General features: G+C 37.5%; 1 protein-coding gene across 12 annotated transcripts in view; it reads left to right on the top strand.

The window, feature by feature from the left end:
* The window catches only part of nrxn2a (neurexin 2a), a 432106-nt gene that overhangs the window by 141478 nt on the left and 268308 nt on the right, over window positions 1-22320 (top strand). For 9 of the 12 annotated variants that reach the window (XM_051877575.1, XM_051877573.1, XM_051877571.1 and 6 more), the window contains 3 exons: window positions 8650-8951; window positions 14264-14308; window positions 18333-18494. In XM_051877575.1, the coding sequence (XP_051733535.1) occupies window positions 8650-8951; window positions 14264-14308; window positions 18333-18494 (509 nt within the window). The remainder of the gene's footprint in view (window positions 1-8649; window positions 8952-14263; window positions 14309-18332; window positions 18495-22320) is intronic. The other 3 variants (XM_051877574.1, XM_051877568.1, XM_051877565.1) reach the window with 2 other exon arrangements.

The raw sequence follows: 22320 nt of genomic DNA, 5'->3' as shown, positions 1-22320 counted from the left end.
TCTTCTCCCCCGATAGCTCAGTTTGGCCGGACGGCCAGCTCTAGGAAGGTTTCTGGTCGTCCCAAACGTCTTCCATTTAAGGATTATGGAGGCCACTGTGCTCTTAGGAACCTTAAGTGCAGCAGAAATTTTTTGGTAACCTTGGCCAGATCTGTGCCTTGCCACAATTCTGTCTCTGAGCTCTTCAGGCAGTTCCTTTGACCTCATGATTCTCATTTGCTCTGACATGCACTGTGAGCTGTAAGGTCTTATATAGACAGGTGTGTGGCTTTCCTAATCAAGTCCAATCAGTATAATCAAACACAGCTGGACTCAAATGAAGGTGTAGAACCATCTCAAGGATGATCAGAAGAAATGGACAGCACCTGAGTTAAATATATGAGTGTCACAGCAAAGGGTCTGAATACTTAGGAAAATGTGATATTTCAGTTTTTCTTTTTTAATAAATCTGCAAAAATGTCAACAATTCTGTGTTTTTCTGTCAATATGGGGTGCTGTGTGTACATTAATGAGGGAAAAAAAAATGAACTTAAATGATTTTAGCAAATGGCTGCAATACAACAAAGAGTGAAAAACTTAAGGGGGTCTGAATACTTGCCGTACCCATTGTATATAGGCTAGTTTAGTCCAAGTTTTAAATTTATGCCATTTAAGACTGTGAAAAATCTGAGTACCATGTAAACACTTTTTGTTTTAAATTCATTACTGAAATTCTCTTTTTTACTTTTTATGTTTATTTATTAAACGTATACAAAAAAGTACTATAAATCATTATGCAATTGGAATCGGAACTGTTACATTATTCATGACTCCCATCCTTCATATTAACTAGCAGCCAAAATGATTCCAAACGTGTTTTTGATTTTTTCCATTCAGATGTAGCCCGAGTCCATCCCCAGTCACTAAATGTCCTCAATGCCATTTTTGCAGCATTGCACACTGAATGACACTCTGTATCTGTAATGTTTTGTCCTCAGTTGCTTTTTCAATAAACAGAATTATTCATAATTCATTTATAATTCTGATTATGAAAATTTTGTAATCCAGAATTGTTGGAGAACTAATCTGTGAATGGCTTTTTTTCCCCTCCTCCCACCCCTAGTTTGATCATAAGTCCCCGCAATCCATGTCATGTCCTCCCTCCTTGTCTCTCTCTCCAGCTCATAACCTCGTTGCCTTTCTTTTCCTTCTCCCAGTCTGTCGCTGTTGATTTCACACCCCCTCTCATTTAGTGTTAGTGTTTTCATATCAGAGACATGGACATTAGTGCGTAATGACAGTAAGTCTTGACGCCTAAAGAACTGATTGCTCCAGTCCTGTCATATCAAAGACACAAAGGAGTCTTAAGTAAATAAATCAGGCTATTCTGCTCTTGCCTACACAGAGAGCATCCCGTCAGCGTGCTCTGAAGGTCTGGGGTAAACGCTGTTTATTTCTCTCATCTCTTTTGAAGTCAGAGATTGGAGGCTGGACATGATGGTTTAGACATCTCATCAACAACACCACATATCTGCACATAACTAAAGCTGGCTTTACAGGCTCTGTGTTAAGGGGTAACTCCAGTGCTTGTTGTTTTGGTTTGTTTTCCTCTGGCTTGGCCTAAAGGAGAGCATCATTAAAGCTCTAACATTGGAGTATGTTTGTTCGCCTCTTTAAGCTGAACTTTCTCCATTTACTCAAATGTAAACCATGGTGAATGTGAATAGGTATTATTTAGCAGATATTACTTATATATAACTTGTCAAATTAATGCTAAACCTGCTTTTTAGACTATTTTTGGACAATTAGGTTCAACAGTAAAGATGGCCGTATGGCCCAGGGCCAGTAGAGTTTCAGGCCAATAACCCTTTTGTGTCATGTACATACATGTGTTTTTATGAATATCGAACTTGAACTTTTGCTTTAAAGGGTTAGTTCACCCAAAAATGAAATTTCTGTCATTAATTACTCACCCTCATGTCGTTCCAAACCCGTAAGACCTTCGTTTATCTTCAGAACACAAATTAAGATATTTTAATAATCTGAGAGATTTTTTTGTCCTCCATTGAAAGCAACGAAATTAGCACATTCAAAAATGGTCCATGTGACTACAGTGGTTCAACCTTAATGTTATGAAGCAACGTTTTGCGCACAAAAACAAAAGCTACGCTATTTTCGTTGCAGCTTCCAGGTTCTACGTCTGAATGGTGGCTCAGTATTGGTCGATGACTGTTCATGTGAGCAGCACAAGGCATGCGTGTGATGCTGATGCAGGAGCCGGCTAATAATGAGCCAGCGTTCGGACATAAACACGGAAATGCAGCTCGGTGCCAACTGCTTAACAGACTGACAGAGAAGAGGAAAAATTGTTAAATAAAGTCGTTATTTTTGTTTTGTTTTTGAAAAGTATTCTCATCGCTTCATAATATTAAGGTTGAACCACTGCAGCCACGTCAACGGTTTTAACGATGTCTTTATTACCTTTCTGGACATTGAATGTGCTAATTTCATTGCTTAGAATGGAAGATAAAAAAACATCTCGGATTTCATCAAAATACCTTAATTTGTGTTCTGAAGATGAACGAAGGTCTTACTGGTGTGGAACGACAGGAGGGTGAGTAATTAATGACAATTTTTGGGTGAACTAACCCTTTATGGCATGAATTGAATATTGTTTTTGCAAACTGAGATAACGTAAATGGCACTAAGGTACAATTGTCTAGCTGACTAACATGCATGAGTTTTTTTTTTTTTTTTTTTTTTATGGCATCAGGCAGAAGTATGTTGAATTTATAGCTTGTAAAAATGTTGTATATTTTTCATGCACATAAAAAGGGGGTGGGGGGAATGTATGTATTTATTTATTTATTTTTGGAAAATGTTTTGGCAGGGCAAAAAAAAAAAAAAAAATATATGGACACCACCAGGTCAGTAGAAAAATAAAAACCCTTACTGATGGACTGCTACAGTATTTATGTTCCAGCACAATCTTAAAACTACTCCTTGGTCCTAAGCTTTAAAATCGCACACTAGGAACATTACTCACCATCATGAGACTAATGATTCTCTCACCTCTACTACTGACTACTTAAAGACAACATGAATTCAAAACTTACCCTATTCACTTTCTAAATAAATGTCCCTAGTGTTGTGCTTGATCCATCATTGCATGTTATTTATATTTCATCAAAATGTAATAACATTCTCTGCTTCTGCAATGATTTTTGTAGTGATGTAGTTCATGTGTTTAAGGACTTATAATACTGACCAATAATATCATGTTCTGACCTGCCAACCAAGTTCTTGATAAAATCAATTCACAATAAGTTGTTAGTTGACCATTCACGAAGACCCGCCTCCTTTAGGTCGTGACAGATCGCTGTAGCGCCTCAGTTTAAGTGGCTCGTGAACAGATCATCTCTTCTGACTAGTTAATTTATAGCATTAAATTAACATAAACTTCAGAAGGAATGTTGTTTCAACCACGGAAAGACGTCAGTACACTCCATTTTTCAAGTTCAAGTCCACGACGTTAATCTACTAACTCCCCTGACTGTTTTGTTGGACATAATGGCGGATTCGGCGTTATGATTGGTTAGATTGCCTGTCAATCAAACTCCTGGCGAAGGGTCAATTGACTGTTTGCGAAGACCCGCCCCCTTAGTTACTGTTGCTATGTCCAACAAGCCATGCCGTTCTCACTCCACACATCATGTTCTCACGCATTGAAAAATACAACGCGGAGCAAAGAGGAAGCTGACGACGCGTCGACAGACAAGGCAAAGCAGGTTACTTTTGATACGAAACAAAGTCTCAAATTTAATTTGAAGTATCAAAGACATCAGTACACACCTTTTTTCAGGTTCAAGTCGACAACGTTAATCCTCTAACTCCCCTGACTGCTTTGTCGGACATAATGGTGGATTCGGCGTTATGATTGGTTAGATCGCCTGTCAATCAAACTCCCGGCGAAGGGTCAATTGCATCACTATGGATGTTCAATGTGTGTTGTTGTATGCAGTTCATGTTGTCTTTGAGATACCATATGGAAAAACTCTTCTATTCTATTCTATTCTATTCTATTCTATTCTATTCTATTCTATTCTATTCTATTCTATTCCCCACACTACAAGGATACAATTGTATATAGCATGTCAAAGTTGTCAAAAGAAGTGGGATCAAAATATAAATCTTGCATGTCAAACTGACAACTATCAACTAAATTTGGCATTTGAACTTGAATGATCTACTTCTGTGTCAGTCTTCTGCTGCCCATATACAGTATGGGCTTCCCTGTAAATGTGTGAAATGATTGACATGCAGAAAGCACCACAAAGTCTTCTGTTTGGCTGAAGAACAAATCTGACTTTGGTATGGATTTTTTATTTTCCATGAAGGAAATTGCTAACTGCACCTTTAATGCAAACGAAGCTTTCTGTTTGCGAATATATTTGAGTCACAATTCATTTGTCAGAAGTGTTGTAACTATCTGAGAACATTTGCTTCTGCAGCAGTAACATCTGAGGCACTTTCAGACTGCACTTTTGAAAAGTTTAAAGCCTCTCTGATATTGTCGAGTCCCATCATGTCACGTCGGTTTATTGTTAGAAACATTACCTTGTACTTAGTCATAGCCCTGTGTTTTGTGGGTCATATTCTCTTTGCGTCACTCTGTAGTCAGTGAGAAATTGAAGAAAAAAAAACTCTTAAGCACACACTTCTCAGCGGGGGCTTCGTTTCTGTCTCTTTCTCTTTAAGAGTTCCTCGCTACGTGGTAGGTCTGCTTGTTGTGGAACACGCTCTGGCTGTTTATTCTCCACTGAACCAAGTGGCACTATGATAAGATTCTGCCGCTGTAATTTTGCAAGGTCACATTTCCATGGTGAAGATGTCTGGTTGGTTGATTCGTGCCCAATCGTTTCTTTCCTAACTGATGGTCTGAGCCTTCTTGCTTGATGAAATATCACAAGTCTTCAAATTAATGTTATGCTCTGCTGGTTAAACCTGGAATGGAATATTTCATACTATTTTTAGCAGCTGCGCAGGTTATGTATGCATATCTGAAGGACGAATATTGCTATACCGGCGCTGTAAAACATGATTGTCTGAGGTGTGTCGGTGGAAACTTGATAGATTTTGTAGACTTGTATCAATTACATGAAAAATGACTACATTCAGTGTCATAAACAATTTGCTTGTCCCACTGAATCGAGTCCACCTAGGCCCCTATGGGGGTTGTGCTTGCCATGCCTTATCAAAAGCCATAAGAACTGATGTGGTTATGTGTAGCTAAGTTAGTGTGCTATGCTATGCTAATTGTTGCACAGTTTGAATGATTGTTTTTAAAAAGTTAGAATTGTAAAAATCGTCAAGTCTTACTCATTCATTTTAGTCAATTATACGATTTTAGTTTGACAAAAATAATATTTTAGTGCAAATTGAAACCAAATATTTAAACATTTACGTATTAATAGCCCATCCACACGGAGACGTGTTTAGCAGTATACGTAAAAATTTTGTATCGTATCAGCGTTTCGTTCAGACAGATCCGGCGTTTAGGAGCCCGAAACCAGGTCCCAGAGTGGATAAATCTAGCTAGTCAGACACCGCTACGTCAAGTAACAGCAACAACAATAACAATGGCGCACTACATGCTTGTGTTCGTGCTGCACAAGCTACTGAGCCTATTAGCTTTACTAAAGTAAAACTTTTATTACTAAGCTTTACTAAAGTTTGTATACAGCGCGCAAGGTTTATGCGCATGCTCCAAGTCATCTTCTCTGTTTTTAGTGTATGTCTGTGGCAGAATTACAGCGCCACATACTGATCTGGCATGTATACTACATCGTTTTGAATCAGTTTTAGTGGTTTCGTGTGTAAGCAGATATTTCTTGAGATGACGTCGTTCTAAATTTTTTTTAGAACGAGGAAAAAAAGATTGGATAGGGAAAGCTCTGGCTTTGTGTAGATGTGTTATATTAAATATTCACAATGTGGCTTACACATTCTCACTAGCACGTAAAGCTCATTTTGTTAAGTTAATACTATTATTCAGCGTGGATTCATTCAATTGAAAAAAGTGACAGTAAAAATTAACACCACCAGCACAGATCTAGGATTCCAATTCCTCTTCCTTGCTTTATAAAGCAAACAGTACAGCTGCCATATCGAGATATTAAAAAGGAGAATTTCTCAGTTAAAACTGCCCATGCCTTAAGTGTTTTTGATTTGGCTTTGTTAATTTTTACTGTTGTGCATTCTTCACATTTTAACTGCCGGAAACGTACAGTAGGTTCATGCAAAATTTTTAAAATGTATCTTTTTTGGCCGCAGTAAGAGCATGGTAAAACCTTATCCCAAAATTTACCAATGGGTTGACACTCGTAAAACATGTGCATATAGGTCCCCACAGTATTAGAATTACAGAGTGAACAAAAAGGGGTAGGCAAATGCTTTATTTTGTGCAACACATATAGAGTAGCATAAGCCTTGTGGATAAGTTTGTAGTGTATTAGTTGATGGGCAAGATTTTTAGACATCACAGGAGTACTTTTTCATATCCAGTCCCAATTTGGTTTGTAAGGGGCCAGTTACCTTTCCCATATAGTAGTGAGATGTGAGTGTTACCAGATTGTAAGTAATGATTATTCCAATTAGGGATTCAGTTGGAAACTTCGGGTATGTTTACACGACAACGATATGGTTAAAACTGAGAATTTTTTCCTTTGAGTTTTCCGCATACAGATGACACCATTGTCAAAACGATCCCCATTCATACGAATCTGTGAAAATGACTAAAAACTATGTATTCTGCTGGCATGACGTCATCCTTTTCACAGATTCGCGTTTTTGTTGTTTACACTGAGACCATTTTCAAAAACTTGCACTTTGAAACACGTTTTCAAAAGTTTGCGTTTTCGGGCCACCAAAACGGCGTTGTCGTGTAAATGAATGGCCAAAACGCATAAAAAGTTTTCCGTTTTTAGTTGAAAACGGTGTCTTGTAAACCGCCCCTTAATAGAACTTCCCCCCCAAGAAAATGCAGACCTCACACCAAATTTTAAGAGAATTACCCACATCAGAATGATTTCTAAAGGATCATGTGACACTGAAGACTGGAGTATGATGCTCAAAATTCAGCTTTGCCATCACAGGAATAATTTACTTTTTAAAATATATTAAAACAGAAAACTGTTTTATTAAATTGTAATAATATTTCACAATATTACTCCTTTTACTGTGTTTTTGATTATATAAATGCAGCCTTGGTGAGCTTCTTTCAAAAACATCAAATCTTTTTTTAAAAGAAACATTTGAAAGTAGTGTATGTTGTATATTTATCTAATCTTCATAATTATATAGTATATGACATGTTTGGGTGAGTAAATTAACCTGTAATTAAAGCACTTTACTAATGTTCATTCGCTGTTTATGTTTAGATCAAGCGTATCAGTCCCTGACTGTTTGTCATTTGGAATATTAAAAACAATCATTTTGTTTCTACATAGGTTTTTTTTTTTTTTTTTTTTTTTTTTGTGATTGTTAATATCTTGCTGTCTTTCATACTTTTGTCAACAATACGTTTTAACTTATATTATTTAATTAACACCACGATTCAACTGTGATTTCATTGATGATATTAACACTGCCAGAGAGTTCTGCATTTTCTACTGCACTCAGTCTAGCTGTGTTGAACACGTCTTATGTAAACACTCTGCGTTAAGAAACGTGTCCAATTGGGGTCAGGCAAACCCGAAAGAAACTAGGCTAATTATACAGGACTTCCCTTTACATTATGCAGGCAACCCACCAAATATGTATCATTGCACATCCCAGTAGATTAACAGGTGGTGTAGACTGCACATAAGGCCAGAAAAAAAGAGTAAAAAATGAACAGGCTGTAATAGTGCTGATTTTTAATGACCTAAAATAACGAAGATGAGATATTTTGACAAGCTTCCTCCTCAGTCGACTATTTTCTTAATGACTGTATTTTGAAACTCTACCTCGTTCATCAAAGCTTTCACATCTCACAGTGGCGTTCGCAAATCAAACCGTTATTTAAAAGTGCGGCTGTGTTTTATTTCGGATTATTCCTGACAGCCCGTTTTCAGCTCGTTTAATTGCGCACTCGCGGTTTAATTTCAGGACGGCAAGCTTTACATGCATAAATGACCTTCACGATTAGCTGATGCGAACGCCGCTAGGGGAGATTGCGTTCATTTACATGTGTGACATCACTCACCTCTGCAGTTCACGTCTACGGGAAGCACCAATGAGGAAGCATGCGTGTGAATCTAGTGAGATTTTCTCATGTCACAGGCATGTACAATGATTCATGCTTGCAGCTGTCTCGTACTGTTAATTTCTGCTCCGTTTATGCTTCATTTGAGCCAGTGGCCTTAAACCTCTCATTAGCAAAAATCACATCAAGGCTCAAGTCCTGCCGGAACCTTTCTGGGTTGTAAAACACGCCATGAGTGTTTTACATGCATTGCCATTTCATTAATTCTTTGTTTTCACTTTGTTTATCCACAAATGTTTGGTTGGTTCTTTGAGAGTCTATAAAACACAGAGAATATAAAGAAGAGTCAGTTCTCATACCCTTGGTCCACATCCATCCAAGCTCTAATGACATTCCCTTGCCTTTTTCTATCTCCCTTCAACAAGGCCAAGTGGAGTCAGTGGCCACATTCAAGGGTAATGAGTTCTTCAGCTACGACCTGTCCCAAAAGCCCATCCAGAGCAGCACCGATGAAATCACCCTGTCCTTCCGAACACTGCAGCGGAACGGCCTCCTGCTTCACACTGGCAAGTCTGCCGACTATGTCAACCTGTCTCTGAAAAGTGGGGCCGTGTGCCTGGTCATCAACCTGGGCTCCGGCGCCTTCGAGGCTCTGGTGGAGCCGTCCGACGGCAAGTTCAACGACAATGCCTGGCACGCTGTCAGAGTGTCCCGCAACCTGCGTCAGGTAACGTTCACCTTTGCGCATCGTGGCTCCACCGGGAGCTTCATTTGACATTTCCGATATTTTTGATGACTGTACATTAGTATATTTGTGTTATTGTGTAGAGGAGATGTATAAATGCAGTAATATGTCTTTAAAACTGTTTTTAGTGATTTCTGCTAGCTATAATAATAAAACTCTGCCAGTTTTTCAATTGGCTATGTTCACTAAGACAAATGTCACACAGCTATTTCACCGGAAATTTTGTGTGGTATTGTGAAAAATCTAAAGTCGATCTAAACATTTCATTCAGCTATAAAACGTGTTTCTTCTGGAATAAGTGTTGTTCAACATATGATTTTAGCCTCAAATACTGTGATACCAAGACCGCAAGTGTATATTGTATGTTATAAAAGGTACATTTTTGCGCATTGTGGGAGGGGTGGCACTACTTGTGGGTCATTTCAAACAAAAGTGAGCAACCAAATTCTTTTAGGAAAGGCCCTTCTATGAGGCAAAGGGAACTTCATGGAAGTAAATTATTTTATTGAGTTTGCTGCTTAAATGTGATATGTCCCTTATATATTTATTTTTTTATAGAATTTTTATCTTTTTAAAAAATTAATGTTTGTTTTTACCAAATGCCAAAAAAAGAGAGGTAAAACTTTAGTTTGTGGAACACATATTCACTATTAACTATGACTTTTCTCTCAATAAACTCCTAATGTACTGCTTATTAATAGTTAGTAAGATAGTTGTTGTAGTGGTTAGGTTCAGGTATTGCGGATTAAGGGATGTGGAATATGGTCATGCAGAATAAGGTAGGGCTGCACGATTAATCGTATTTTAATCGCGATAACGATATCTGCTTCTCTCAATTGATTACAAATAATCGTCACAATTATTTGTTTCTTTGGGATTTGCGTTATCTTGCATTGATAACAAGCCTCCACTAGCAGTCATGCTTGTGGTTGCCAGATGCAAAGAGCTTAAATCCCCCAAATAGAGCTTTTCCATTAAAAATATATAGCCTACTGTCTTCCCGGTGTTTTACTTAATCTGTGCAATCTGGCAACTCTGTGCACGCGGACTCTAAATGCGGAAGACGCGCTGATGATCTGAAAACAAACATGTGCGCTGGAGTTTAGCGATCTCCACAGTGAAATTCTGCTTCAATGAAAGTGTCATACAGCCAGTCTTTGTTTCTTCACAAGCCACTTGTACTATTTGTGTGACTAAATCTGCCATGATCAAACCTTCAGCGATGAATTTCAACAAATGCAACACCTCCACCTTACTGTTTGCAGAATAAATGCACTTTTGCAACCTATGTGACAATTCAATCGGGAAAATGAACATAATTTGGAATTATTGGAAATAATATTAGAAGTTTCGCCGTTTTATCTTTTGAAGTTCCTAAATGTTTTACCAGTTTTCATAATGTAAATCAGTTGAAAATGATATAGCCACTGTTCTAAAACGCTTAACATGAAAACGCTTAACGTGGCTTAATTTACTAAGTGTTATTAACAAACCAAACTTAGCAAACACCATACTGATTAAACCATACTATGTACAGAAAAGCAGATGAGCCCAGAATATGAACACAACACGTTTAATTAAGCATTTTAGAATGTCCCTAGCTAGGGACAATTTTTTTATATATATATCAAGAGCATCGTTCTTTGCTTTACGAATTTGCAGGGCAATCTGGATCTGTATCTCATTTGCAAACGAATTGTGCTGCTTTAAAAAACTAATGTGAATACAGATTACAAAGCTCTCACCAAAACCATGTGTTTTGTATTGATTTACCATCTAACGAAGTTATCATAGTTGGTTAAATGAAGTCGTTGTGCCACCTACAGGCCTTTTGGGTGAAGTGTAGATTGGTAAAGAACGTGCAAAATGGCCATTACTACATTACCCTTTTTGATAGAATAATCGTGATTATAATTTTGAGCAAAATAATCGTGATTATCAGTTTAACTATTATCGTGCAGCCCTAGAATAAGGCATTATTATGTGCTTTATTACCACTAATAAACAGCCAATATGCAGGCTAATAAGCAACTAGTTAAAAGTGATAATTGTTCCCCATACTGAAGTGTTACCTGAAGTGACAATAGAGTGCTGCACCAATCCCAAAACCAGAAAATGAGAGCATTTTTGCACTTCCGGTTCCATCTTCGCAAAGTCATTGTTTTTATTTTGGTTAAATTCCTCAAATAAGGTTTTTCATTTTTTATTCTACTACATACAATACATCAGTAATACCCCAAGTGACTAAATAGGACTACATAGTAGTGTTGTCAAAAGTACTGACTTCGGTACGAAGCCTGAAATTTTAAAAATGTGTCGCTTTGAGTAAACACCTCTGATTGGCCATTGTGTTCACATGCTCATCAGATATGTCTGTGATTGGCTACAATGATCAATGCTTCAAAAACATGTTGTAAATAGACATCAATGACACTCTGCACTGAGCGCTTACACAGATACACAATGGAGCGTTTGAAAGCAGGCGTCTATCAGCGGACCGGTTTCTGATAGACTTTCTGATAGACGCTTGCTTTCAAACGCTCCCGCTTTCAAATTCAAACACTTTCATGTGCTTTCAAATGCTCACGTGCGTTGATCATTGTAGCCAATCACAGACATATATGTTGAGCGCGTCAACACAATGGCCAATCAGAGGTGTTTACGAATCCGCTCAACAGCTTGGTTTCGAAGTCGGTACTTTGACAACACTACTACCTAGGTTGTCAGGGACATTATACTTCATCATGTCAAACAGGAAAACTCATTTACTCACTGTTTTATACTGTAGCTTCGTTGTGTTTGTGTCTTTTTTTTTATCTACCACAGTCTTAACAGCTTAATTTTCTCAAGCAGATTTTTTGCCATTATTCAAAATAATGTCACAATGACATATGACTTTGTGTGGGTTTCCCAAACTGCCACATGTGAGACAGTTATGCCCTACACCCTTCAGAGTACTCACTCCAAGTGCTCTGGAGTGAGAACAGCAAATTGATGCTCACTTTTGAATGGAATTCACCCCGAGACAAACTGCACAAAGAGCTAATTTAATTGGAATCAGATGGTCTCACAGGTGCTTCAGTGGACCAGGCTGTTGTTTTAGAGCTTGTCCACCTAACATTGCTAGCCATCAGAGATTTAAAGGATTAGTTCACTTCAGAATTAAGATTTCCTGATAATTTACTCAACCAATGTCATCCAAGATGTTTCTTTCTTTCTTTCTTCATTTGAAAAGTAATTATGGTTTTTGAGGAAAACATTCCAGGATTTTTACGGGGTACAAGGGTACAATGGGTTGAAGGTCCAAATTGCAGTTTCAATGCAACTCTACACGATCCCAGATGAGGAATAACGGTCTTATCTAGCGAAACAATCAGTCATTTTCTAAAAAAAATAATAAAAATGTATATAATTTTAAATAACAAATGCTCGTCTTGCACTGCGCCACGCATTACGTAATCATGTTGGAAAGGTCACGCGTGACGTAGGGGTGAAAAACTTATTTTCTCCTCCAACTTCAAAATAATCCAACATCGTTGTTTTGCCCTTTTTCTGTAAAGGCTGTTTGACTTAGTCTTTGCACGTTTGCTTTGTAAACACTTGCTCTGTACTTCCGTCTACGTCATGCGTGACCTTTCCAACGTGATTACGTAATGCGTGGCGCATCGCAGAACTAGCGCAAGATAAGAATTTGTGGTTAAAAAGTATATTTAGAAAATGACCAATTGCCTTCAATCCATTTTTGCTTAAATATGATTATATGATAGGGTGCATTGTATAGACACCCCTATTCCTCTGCTGGTATTGTGTAGAGCCGCATTGAAACTGCAGTTTGGACCTTCAACCCGTTGGTAGCCATTGAAGTCCACTATATAGAGAAAAATCCTGGAATGTTTTCCTTAAAAACCTTCATTTCTTTTCGACTGAAGAAAAAAGACATAAACATCTTGGATGAAATGGGGGTGAGTAAATTATCAGGAAAATTGAATTTTGAAGTGAACTAATCCTTTAAGGTAATACGTAACCCTGATTGTAAAATAGATTTATGTTTTACACTCATAAGCAATGAGATGTGTTCATTTCAGTGATTTATTGAGTGCAAAATATTTCTGTTGTCGGACTCTTGGAGGGCTTTCAGGATCTTCTTCACTGCAGGATTGAAGTACCATTGAGCCACAGGCACTTCCAGACATAGACAGTGGTGATAATTACCTTCCAGTTGTTATTAACCAGTACGGATGTGTGTATGTGCGAGTCCCTGTTGAAGAGGAGTGTTTTGATTTGACTCCATTCAAGTCCAGACTGCACCGCTCTGTTTTGCCTGTGATTAAATCCATGATGGTGAATATGCTCCAATTACGCCAGCTAAAAAATCTATTCACATTCAGCAAGCTTTTCATCTTGTGGAGAAGTAAGAATGTTTACTATTAATCATTTAACCTGAGAGTAAAGGGGTCCCTCTACCACAGCCTTAAAGGCAGCATTCATAGTCGAGGCTGCTTTTTTTTTTTCAGTGCCATTATTCTGATTGTTTTCAATCCATTTTTGCTTAAATATGATTATATGATAGGGTGCATTGTATAGACACACACTGTGCCTGCTCGCTTCTACCGCCGTTGCCGCTGATTATTTCTTCATTTGACTGCCGTAACCTTTAGTTCAAGTGTTGCTTACAGAGCCGAGGGCGCACCTTGCATCTGTTAATGAATGTGCTGTATTTTTGTTCTGCCACGCCAAATTATTGAAGTACCGAAATACCGAGCAGGCATAAACGAGCCCATAACGGGTGTTGACATTTTTGTTTTTGTCATTCATTTACCTTAAATAACGAGTGAGTCGCTACTGCTGCTGTCATTCTTTACTCTAACACTGCTGCCTCTGCAAGATCCCTCCTTCAAAACCCTCCCTGAACCATCTTGTTTGACAGATTAGTTGATCTTTCTCTTTTTTACTAACACTGAAGCCTCTAAGTGGATTTGTCATTGTTTATCTTCTGCCTTTACCCCTTCAAATACTAACATGAAAACCTCAATGGAATGTGAGCCATCTGTTTGCCGTTGACAGTGTCCAAAGAAATCGGGTATAAACTAACAGATTTTAACAGCTATTTTTTCTCTCATTCTTCCTGGGAAGATATATTCTAATGGAGGGTGGAGAAATTAGTATCATTTCGTGGTATGGTTAAATTTGCTTTTAAATTGCTAGTAAATCATTTTTCAATCGTTTTAAAGCTTCTGTGGAGTTTATGGTATGTAATTTTACTCTCCCTCCCTTGTTTTTTTCTTTTTTTGAAGCGCGCAGGGGTTGGACTCCCTACGGTAAACAAACTGCATTATATGGTAGATATCACATTCTAATTTGTCTAGTTTGGTTTGGCCCTTTCTTTTTATCTCTTTTTGCTTTTACTGTGCAGAAACGACTAAAGAAAAGTTTAAAAATGGCATCAATCCCCAGGTGCCATGCAAAAGTTCATTTTTTTGCCATTTGCAAGCTATGTACATTGTTTTTTTTTACCACTCACAGTCCTCCTTACCCATATCCTTATTAAAATGCTTTTTGTTGTATGAGTTCTACCATTAATAACGCATCCTATTTGTCTAAGAGTTTCTTCGGTGGGCATAAATGATGCTGTAAGCTGCTGTCGGCGCAAGATTTCAGTCTGAGCCACACTGGGTTTGTTTTCCCAGACAAAATATTTACTCACAAAAACATATTTTTATGCTTAATGTGAATGCCAAAACCATATCCTTGATATTACACTTGGCAGGTCAGGTATTTTAGCTAATGAACAGATAAACTTTGCAGTTACATAAAATTATGTCAATATAAAATATAAACTACCCAGTGTCAAAGTAAAAAGGCAGAGGGTACTCTTTCAAAGTATTTCGCAATTTCTCAGATAAAAGAAACAATCAAAAACAAACATTTGACTGCAGCTCTTGTGCAGCATTTCTGTCCACCTGCTCCATTTTCCCTCATTTTCCCCCTTTGATGTTTCCTTTTATTAAATGTTGCAGCATTTCATACAGAGATTTCGGTGCACTGTATGATGTAGCATTTAATAATTCTGTTTTTTGCTTAGAAACGTCTCTCAAACATGCTCTCAAACATTGTATTCATATCTGCCAAGTTAATCAAGAACAACAGGAGAGAAGGGCAATGAAGGCTTTTCGTTGTACTGTAGATGCAACTACATTTACTTACATATATTTTACATGGCATTAAAATGTAAAGATAACTAGTACTAGGTGGAATGATTTCTAAAAATATCTATAAATTCATTTATACAGTTAATAGCACAATACTTTATATCCCCTATGCATTTTTTTAAAAAAAACAACAACAAGAAGACTATATTCTTTAAACTTTGCTGCAGACAGACGATTCCAGTGTGAAGCTTTATTGATTATAATGGGAGTGATTTAATTTTGACACTTTGTGTAGATATAGTGTAACTGTGGGTTGCATATGGTTACCAAGCAACATTTTAACTCCAATTAATAGAATTCAACTGATTCAACCACATATATCCACTGTTTTTCAGTGTCTTTACACTTGACTAAAATTATCATATTTATAATATATAATATAAAGTGTTGTTTTTAACTTTAAGTATTGCATAATGTACAATTATTCTTTATAAATATGAATAATGATGTGAATGATATTCCTTTTTGGTTTTCATCCATCTAGTAGCAGTAGATAATTAAGTATATATATATATATATATATATATATATATATATATATTATAATTAAGGAAAAGTCCCCTTAATTTTAAAGTATTCAGTAAACTTAAAGCTGCTCTCCGTAACTTTTTTTTTTTGTTAAAAATGATCCAAAATAAATTTTTGAGCAAGTACATAACCAGCCAGTGTTCAAAACTATCTCCTTACCTTAGCCCGATTCACAACGGTAAGCTTGAAATAATGTTTTATAATAAAATCGGTACTGGTGGGTTTCCGCGGGAAATTCGAACATGCTGCCGTTTGTCTTTGCGTCAATATGTCACATCTGTTTACATAAAGAACAAGTAGGCTATATGTGAGGACGCTACTGGTAGTGGATCATTTATAGCCTTTTCTCACAGCAGCTGGAGTAATTAAACTTATCATTTTGATTGCGGATTGTAATCCAAAAAGGTCCAAATGACAATCATCAGTGACAACTGGAGATTCACCTATAGTCAAAAGCAAAAGACTTCTGCGGAGTGGCTACAGAAATTGAAATCTACAGGTAACGCTAATACACACTAAATACACATAGTCACGCAATGCTGATGTTGTTAACATTACCAATTTGAGAGTATAACAATAATAACAATAATATATTATTATAACAATAATAATAATTTGCACAGTTTGCGTGATCCAAGCTAAGCGATCGTTAGATTTAATCCCCATTGGTAGTGCGATTTATTGTAATGATTTTTTTCTCAGTTGGCATTTTCCGGTGAAAATTCTTATTTTGGTCATACTTCCAAGACGTAGAATCTGTGATTCCGAAGTACAGTATCACCGGTGTGTTGATTCATCCGTGCTGAGGAGCCGTGCCGAAGCACAACCCACGTAAAGATGATAATTCCGCAAATAACTGCAATTGCAGGTTTCAAACAGAGATGGCGACAACGAGGCAAAACTTACGGACTGCAGCTTTAATAAATATTAAATATTATGTGACTATTGAAAAACACACATTACATAGATGTTGATTGATATCAAATTACCTTGCGAGATTAGATTCTATGTAATTTTATTTTGCAAATCAAATATGTTTCAAAGTGTTTACACTGTGTCAGTGCTAGAATGTAACATGCCATTGACAGTCCTTTCTAATTTCCAACTGCCTCACACTTTAATCTAAAAAGAATGACCTTGGGAAGACAAATGGAGGTGTTCTGCTTGAGCACAAACACTCACTGTTTATATGAATTGAAAGTGGAAAATGACAGAAGTGGATAAAAATGATTGCGGTTACCATACAGCTGTTATTAACCCTCTGTCTAGAGAACAGAGAAAAAACTGACCTCCCCTTACCCTTCTCTTCCTGTGGCAAAAGAGTACATCTTGTTCTCCTCATGCACTTTGTTGTCGTGATTTTTGTCATTCATTTCGTTAAGAAGCCGATGATGTGGCACTTTTTATCCAGCTTGTGTGACATGTTTTGCATATCACTGGACTTGTGCTTCGGATACAGTTTTTTTTAATTTTTTTAATTTTTTTTTTTTTTATATATATATATAATATGCAGCTTATATGCCATTGTGCACCTGCATAATTTGCTTCCACTGCATGTGTGGGTAACTATTTTTTGTTGTTGTTGTTGTTGTTGTTGTTGTGTGGTGCTGTACATTTATTTATTTATTTATTTATTTTCCCTCCATGTCTTGCTTTCTCTGCTCTTTTTCTCTTATAAAGGTTCAGACAAATAAGGTTTCAATTTCAGGACTATGGAAATATGTACAGTTTCCCTCAAACACGCTGCATTCTTTCCAGCTTTGCCTACTTGTCCACTGTAATGATAATGTTCACAGAATATTTGACGATATTAGAGATGGAATCTGAATCCTCTCTGTCTGTCGGCATGGAAACGCCTCAACCCTGAGCATTTATTAAGACAGAAGAAAACCACCTGTTTTGGATGTCTGCCAGTGTTTCTACACTTCAGTATTAACATTTACAAATGCTGTAAATATAATTCTGCTCTAGAGACATCATAAATGACTCTTGAGTCCTTAACCACATTAAGTCCTGAAATTGTAGCCTAAGACGTCTTAACCATCATGCACGGCTTGTGTATTAACAAACTTAAAGCTATCGCTACCCAAACACCTCCAAAGTATTTCTTTTCAAGACATCTCTTACAAAATGTGTGCAATTAATCCAGTAGTTGATCAGAACTGACCACCAACATAGATAAATGCAACCTCTGTTATACTAACAACCATTTTTGTGTCTGAATCCCCCCTTTTATACTAATCTTGCACAGTCACCCTTAACATCACTTGCTAACCCACTCAACATATAGTGATTCCTCTTAGTTCCTGAATCCATACACCTCCCCTTCCTGTCTCTCCTCTCCAACACTGACTAGTGCACAGTCTAGCACACATGACAGCATTCTCTCATTCAAAAAGCAGCAATAGCAGACATAAAAATGGGTTGCCCCCTTTGCAAACGTATGCATACAGAACCAGAGGAACCCCCACGTGAAACAGACTTGAGTTTTTTTTAGTAGAGGAATTTGTTGAAGCCAAAAGGATTGCGGCTGTTGCTTAATCAAAAGATTTCCCACGTTCCCTCTCTCGTTTCTTTCCCCTCTCTCTGTCTCTTTTCTGTCCTTCCATGGCTTTTATGCAAATAGGTGACTATATCGGTGGACGGGCTTCTGACGACCACTGGCTACACCCAGGAGGACTACACCATGCTGGGTTCAGATGATTTCTTCTACGTGGGCGGCAGTCCAAACACCGCGGATCTTCCCGGCTCCCCCGTGAGCAACAACTTCATGGGCTGCCTTAAAGATGTAAGTGCGCTTCTGAAGCGTTTTGTTCTTTCCTTTTGAATTTGGGCGAGATGGTTGAGACCTTCTCAAAGAGGACCTGGTTTCTCGAGACCCATTGATGTTCTCTTTGTTTGGCGGGCATTCTGTCCTCTTTTACCTCTTCCTTATCTGTCCTTTTCTCTTTCACGTGCATTCGCACCCCTCCGAGCATGTCCCATAATTTATGTCATGTCTATACTGTTGAAGTTCCAGCTTTACTATCCTGACAGCCAAATTAAAAATTGATTTCCTCTATGGATCCCCATTTGACTGTCCCAGACTCTCCATCTCTGTCTCGTTGACCCCGGACTCTATTAATCACCACTCTCTACCTGCTCAACCGTACAGTTAGTATCAGTGGCCCCCTTCAGCAGGAACTTGAGCACTCCCTTATCTTGCCTCTGATAGAGACACGTACACATCTACAATGTTGTTATGCTTTTGGGAGTCTGCGTTTTGTCTTTTGTCTCATCGCTCTTTCGTTTTCATTTGCTCTTTTGTTGTGCAGGTACTTTGAGTCGTGTTTGTTGTTGGATGTTCCATGTTTTCCCCCATGTTGACTGCGTCCACCTGTGTAGCATTTAATTAGGCTAGTTTGTCAGGGTATATATATACCCTCTCGAGTCATTTGTCAGGTCCTTGTTAGGCTGTAATGTTTGGTGAGCGCTGTTTCTTTTAGTTCTTGTTTTGTTCTTGTATCTTGCCTTTGAAAATAAATATATATTTTGAATCTTCCTTTGAGACCACTGGTGGCACTTTCCATAAATAAGGTACACTTTGGTATTCTGTGACTTTTTTAATGGGGTACAAATCATATGTTTTTTGTTGAGAACAATTTTTTGCTAAAATATTTACATAAAATCAACCAAGCATGAAAAGTAGCTAATTTTAAACAACTAAACTCTTTGCAGTCCCACCTCAGAGGTCTTGGACCCCATGGACCTTCTCAACTGTATCCAACAATTAAAACATACAACAGTGTCATCAATTTGTCAATCTGTAACATACATTTTCAGTTCATTGTAGTAAAAACTGTTTTTATTGATTACATTTTGCCTTCAACAATCGATTGGATTTGCTAGCACTATGCGCTACTGTTTGAGCTGCAGAAATACCGGATTACTCATTTTGGAAGAACAGTTTAGACCCTTTCTACAGTGGAAAGATAAATCAATTTTCTTAATTTGTTTTACAACCCGAATTCCGGAAAAGTTGGGACGTTTTTTAAATGTGAATAAAATGAAAACTGAAAGACTTTCAAATCACATAAGCCAATATTTTATTTACAATAGAACATAGATGTGTTCAAATGTTTAAACTAAGAAATGTTAAAATTTTATGCACAAAATGAGCTAATTTCAAATTTGATGCCTGCTACGGGTCTCAAAATAGTTGGGATGGGTGCATGTTTGGTGTAGCATCTCCTCTTCTTTTCAAAACAGTTTGATGACGTCTGGGCATCGAGGTTATGAGTTTCTGGAGTTTTTTCGTGTTGGAATTTGGTCCCATTCTTGCCTGATATAAGTTTCCAGCTGCTGAAGAGTTTGTGGTTGTCTTTGATGTATTTTTCATTTAATGTTGCTCTAAATCCTTTATATACCTTTCAGCATTCATAGTGCCTTCCAAAACATGCAAGCTGCCCATACCGTATGCACTTATGCACCCCCATACCATCAGAGATGCTGGCTTTTGAACTGAACGCTGGAAGGTATCCCTCCTCTTTAGCCTGGAGGACACGGCGTCTGTGATTTCCAACAAGAATGTCAAATTTGGACTCGTCTGACTATAGAACATTTTTCCACTTTGAAATAGTCCATTTTAAATGACCCTTGGCCCACAGGACATGGCGGCGCTTCTGGACCATGTTCACATATGGCTTCCTTTTTGCATGATAGAGCTTTAGTTGGCATCTGCAGATGGCACAGCGGATTGTGTTTACCGACAGTGGTTTTTGGAAGTATTCCTGGGCCCATTTAGTAATGTCATTGACACAATCATGCTGATGAGTGATGCAGTGTCGTCTGAGGGCTGAAGACCACAGGCATCCAATAAAGGTCTTCGGCCTTGTCCCTTACGCACAGAGATTTCTTCAGTTTCTCTAAATCTTTTGATAATGTTATGCACTGTAGATGATGAAATTTGCAAAGCCTTTATTCCACAATCTTTTTACGGACTCTTTCACAGCTCTGCCCATCTTTACTTCTGAGAGACTCTGCCTCTCTAAGACATCCCTTTTATAGCTAATCAGGTTACAGACCTGATATCAGTTAACTTAATTAGTTGCTAGATGTTCTCCCAGCTAAATCTTTTCAAAATTTCTTGCTTTTTCAGCCATTTGTTGCCCCGTGCCAACTTTTTTGAGACCTGTAACAGGCATCAAATTTGAAATGAGCTCATTTAGTGGATAAAAATGTACTATTTCTCCCTTTAAACATTTTTGTTATCTATGTTCTATTGTGAATAAAATATTGGCTCATGTGATTTGAAAGTCTTTTAGTTTTCATTTTATTCAAAAAAAAAAAAAAACTTTTCAGGAATACGGGTTGTAATTTTCTACACGTTATCTGTACAGTTTTTATGCTTATTGAATGTTTATCACCAGAACATTTTAAAATCTCTCAAACCATGGTTCCAGAAACCAGTAAAAAAAAAAAAAAAAAAAAAAGATTCAAAGATTTAAAAAAAGATTTAAGATGGATGTGAAATAAAATAACATATTTAGTTTGACCTCCTGAGGTTGACATTTTCTAAGGTTTAGCACCTTTTCTCACTGAACCTTTTGTCTGATAATTGAAAAAAAAAAAAAAAGACTTTTAGACCGTTTTTATTTTATATTATTTTTGAAACATGTTCTGTAGAAAATGAGAGTGGTGCTTGCCTGTGAAAAAGTCTTCACGACAATGCTCAGATGTTGTTTTTGGTTTAAGTTGTTGTAGAGGTGTTTTTAGTGCTTCGTCATGCAGTTACTAGGGTGTCACGGGTGGTTTCTAAGGTGGCCGAAGTACAAAGAGGGTCCCTGTGCAATGCAAGTATGTTTTCTAGGGGTTTTGAAAAAACTCCAACCCTAAGAATGAGCAATAGTAATAGTGATATCTGATTACTTAAATGTGAGGCAGGGAATAAGTAACAAGAGACGTGTTTTAGCAAAGAAACAAAGCTAACACTATAGTTTGTGGACCAATTCTCACTATTCTAGCATGTTACTAGAATATTGTCTGTTTATTAGTACTTGTAAAGCACATATTAATGTCTTATTCTGCATGACCATATTCTGCATCTCTTAATCCTACCACATACCTAAACATAACCACCACAACAACTACCCTACTAACTATTAATAAGTAGTAATTTAGGAGTTTATTGAGGCATAAGTCATAGTTAATAGTGAATATGTGTTCCCAAAACTAAAGTATGACCGAAGCAAATGCTTAAAGACCCGTATCTTAATCTGATAGTGAAGCAGGAAGATTAAGACGCTTAGGCTTTTCAGTCAGAGATGGTTTGAAACTGTCTCATTGATAGATCCCTCAGATTTTTTTTTTGTCCATGGTCTCTGGCAATAATTGCATTTTTCATGTTCGCCCATTCAGAGCTGGCACCTCTTGTTTTGCTTCTACCTCTCCTTTTATTTTTCTGTCATGGGGGCTGACGAGAAACATGGCCGTCTTGTGTTATTTTCAGAGACACTCAAGTTCACACCCAGCAACAAAGCGTCAGTCATCATCTTCGGACAGAGAGAGCGGCTGGTGTAAAAATGAAAAGCATGTTTGCTGTGCTGGGCTGATTCGCCCATCTGGCTGTAGAGACA

The sequence above is a fragment of the Ctenopharyngodon idella genome, chromosome 21 (genome assembly GCF_019924925.1).
Source record: "Ctenopharyngodon idella isolate HZGC_01 chromosome 21, HZGC01, whole genome shotgun sequence".
Classification (NCBI taxonomy): Eukaryota; Metazoa; Chordata; class Actinopteri; order Cypriniformes; family Xenocyprididae; genus Ctenopharyngodon; species Ctenopharyngodon idella.
This window is presented reverse-complemented; position numbering and strand designations above follow the sequence as displayed.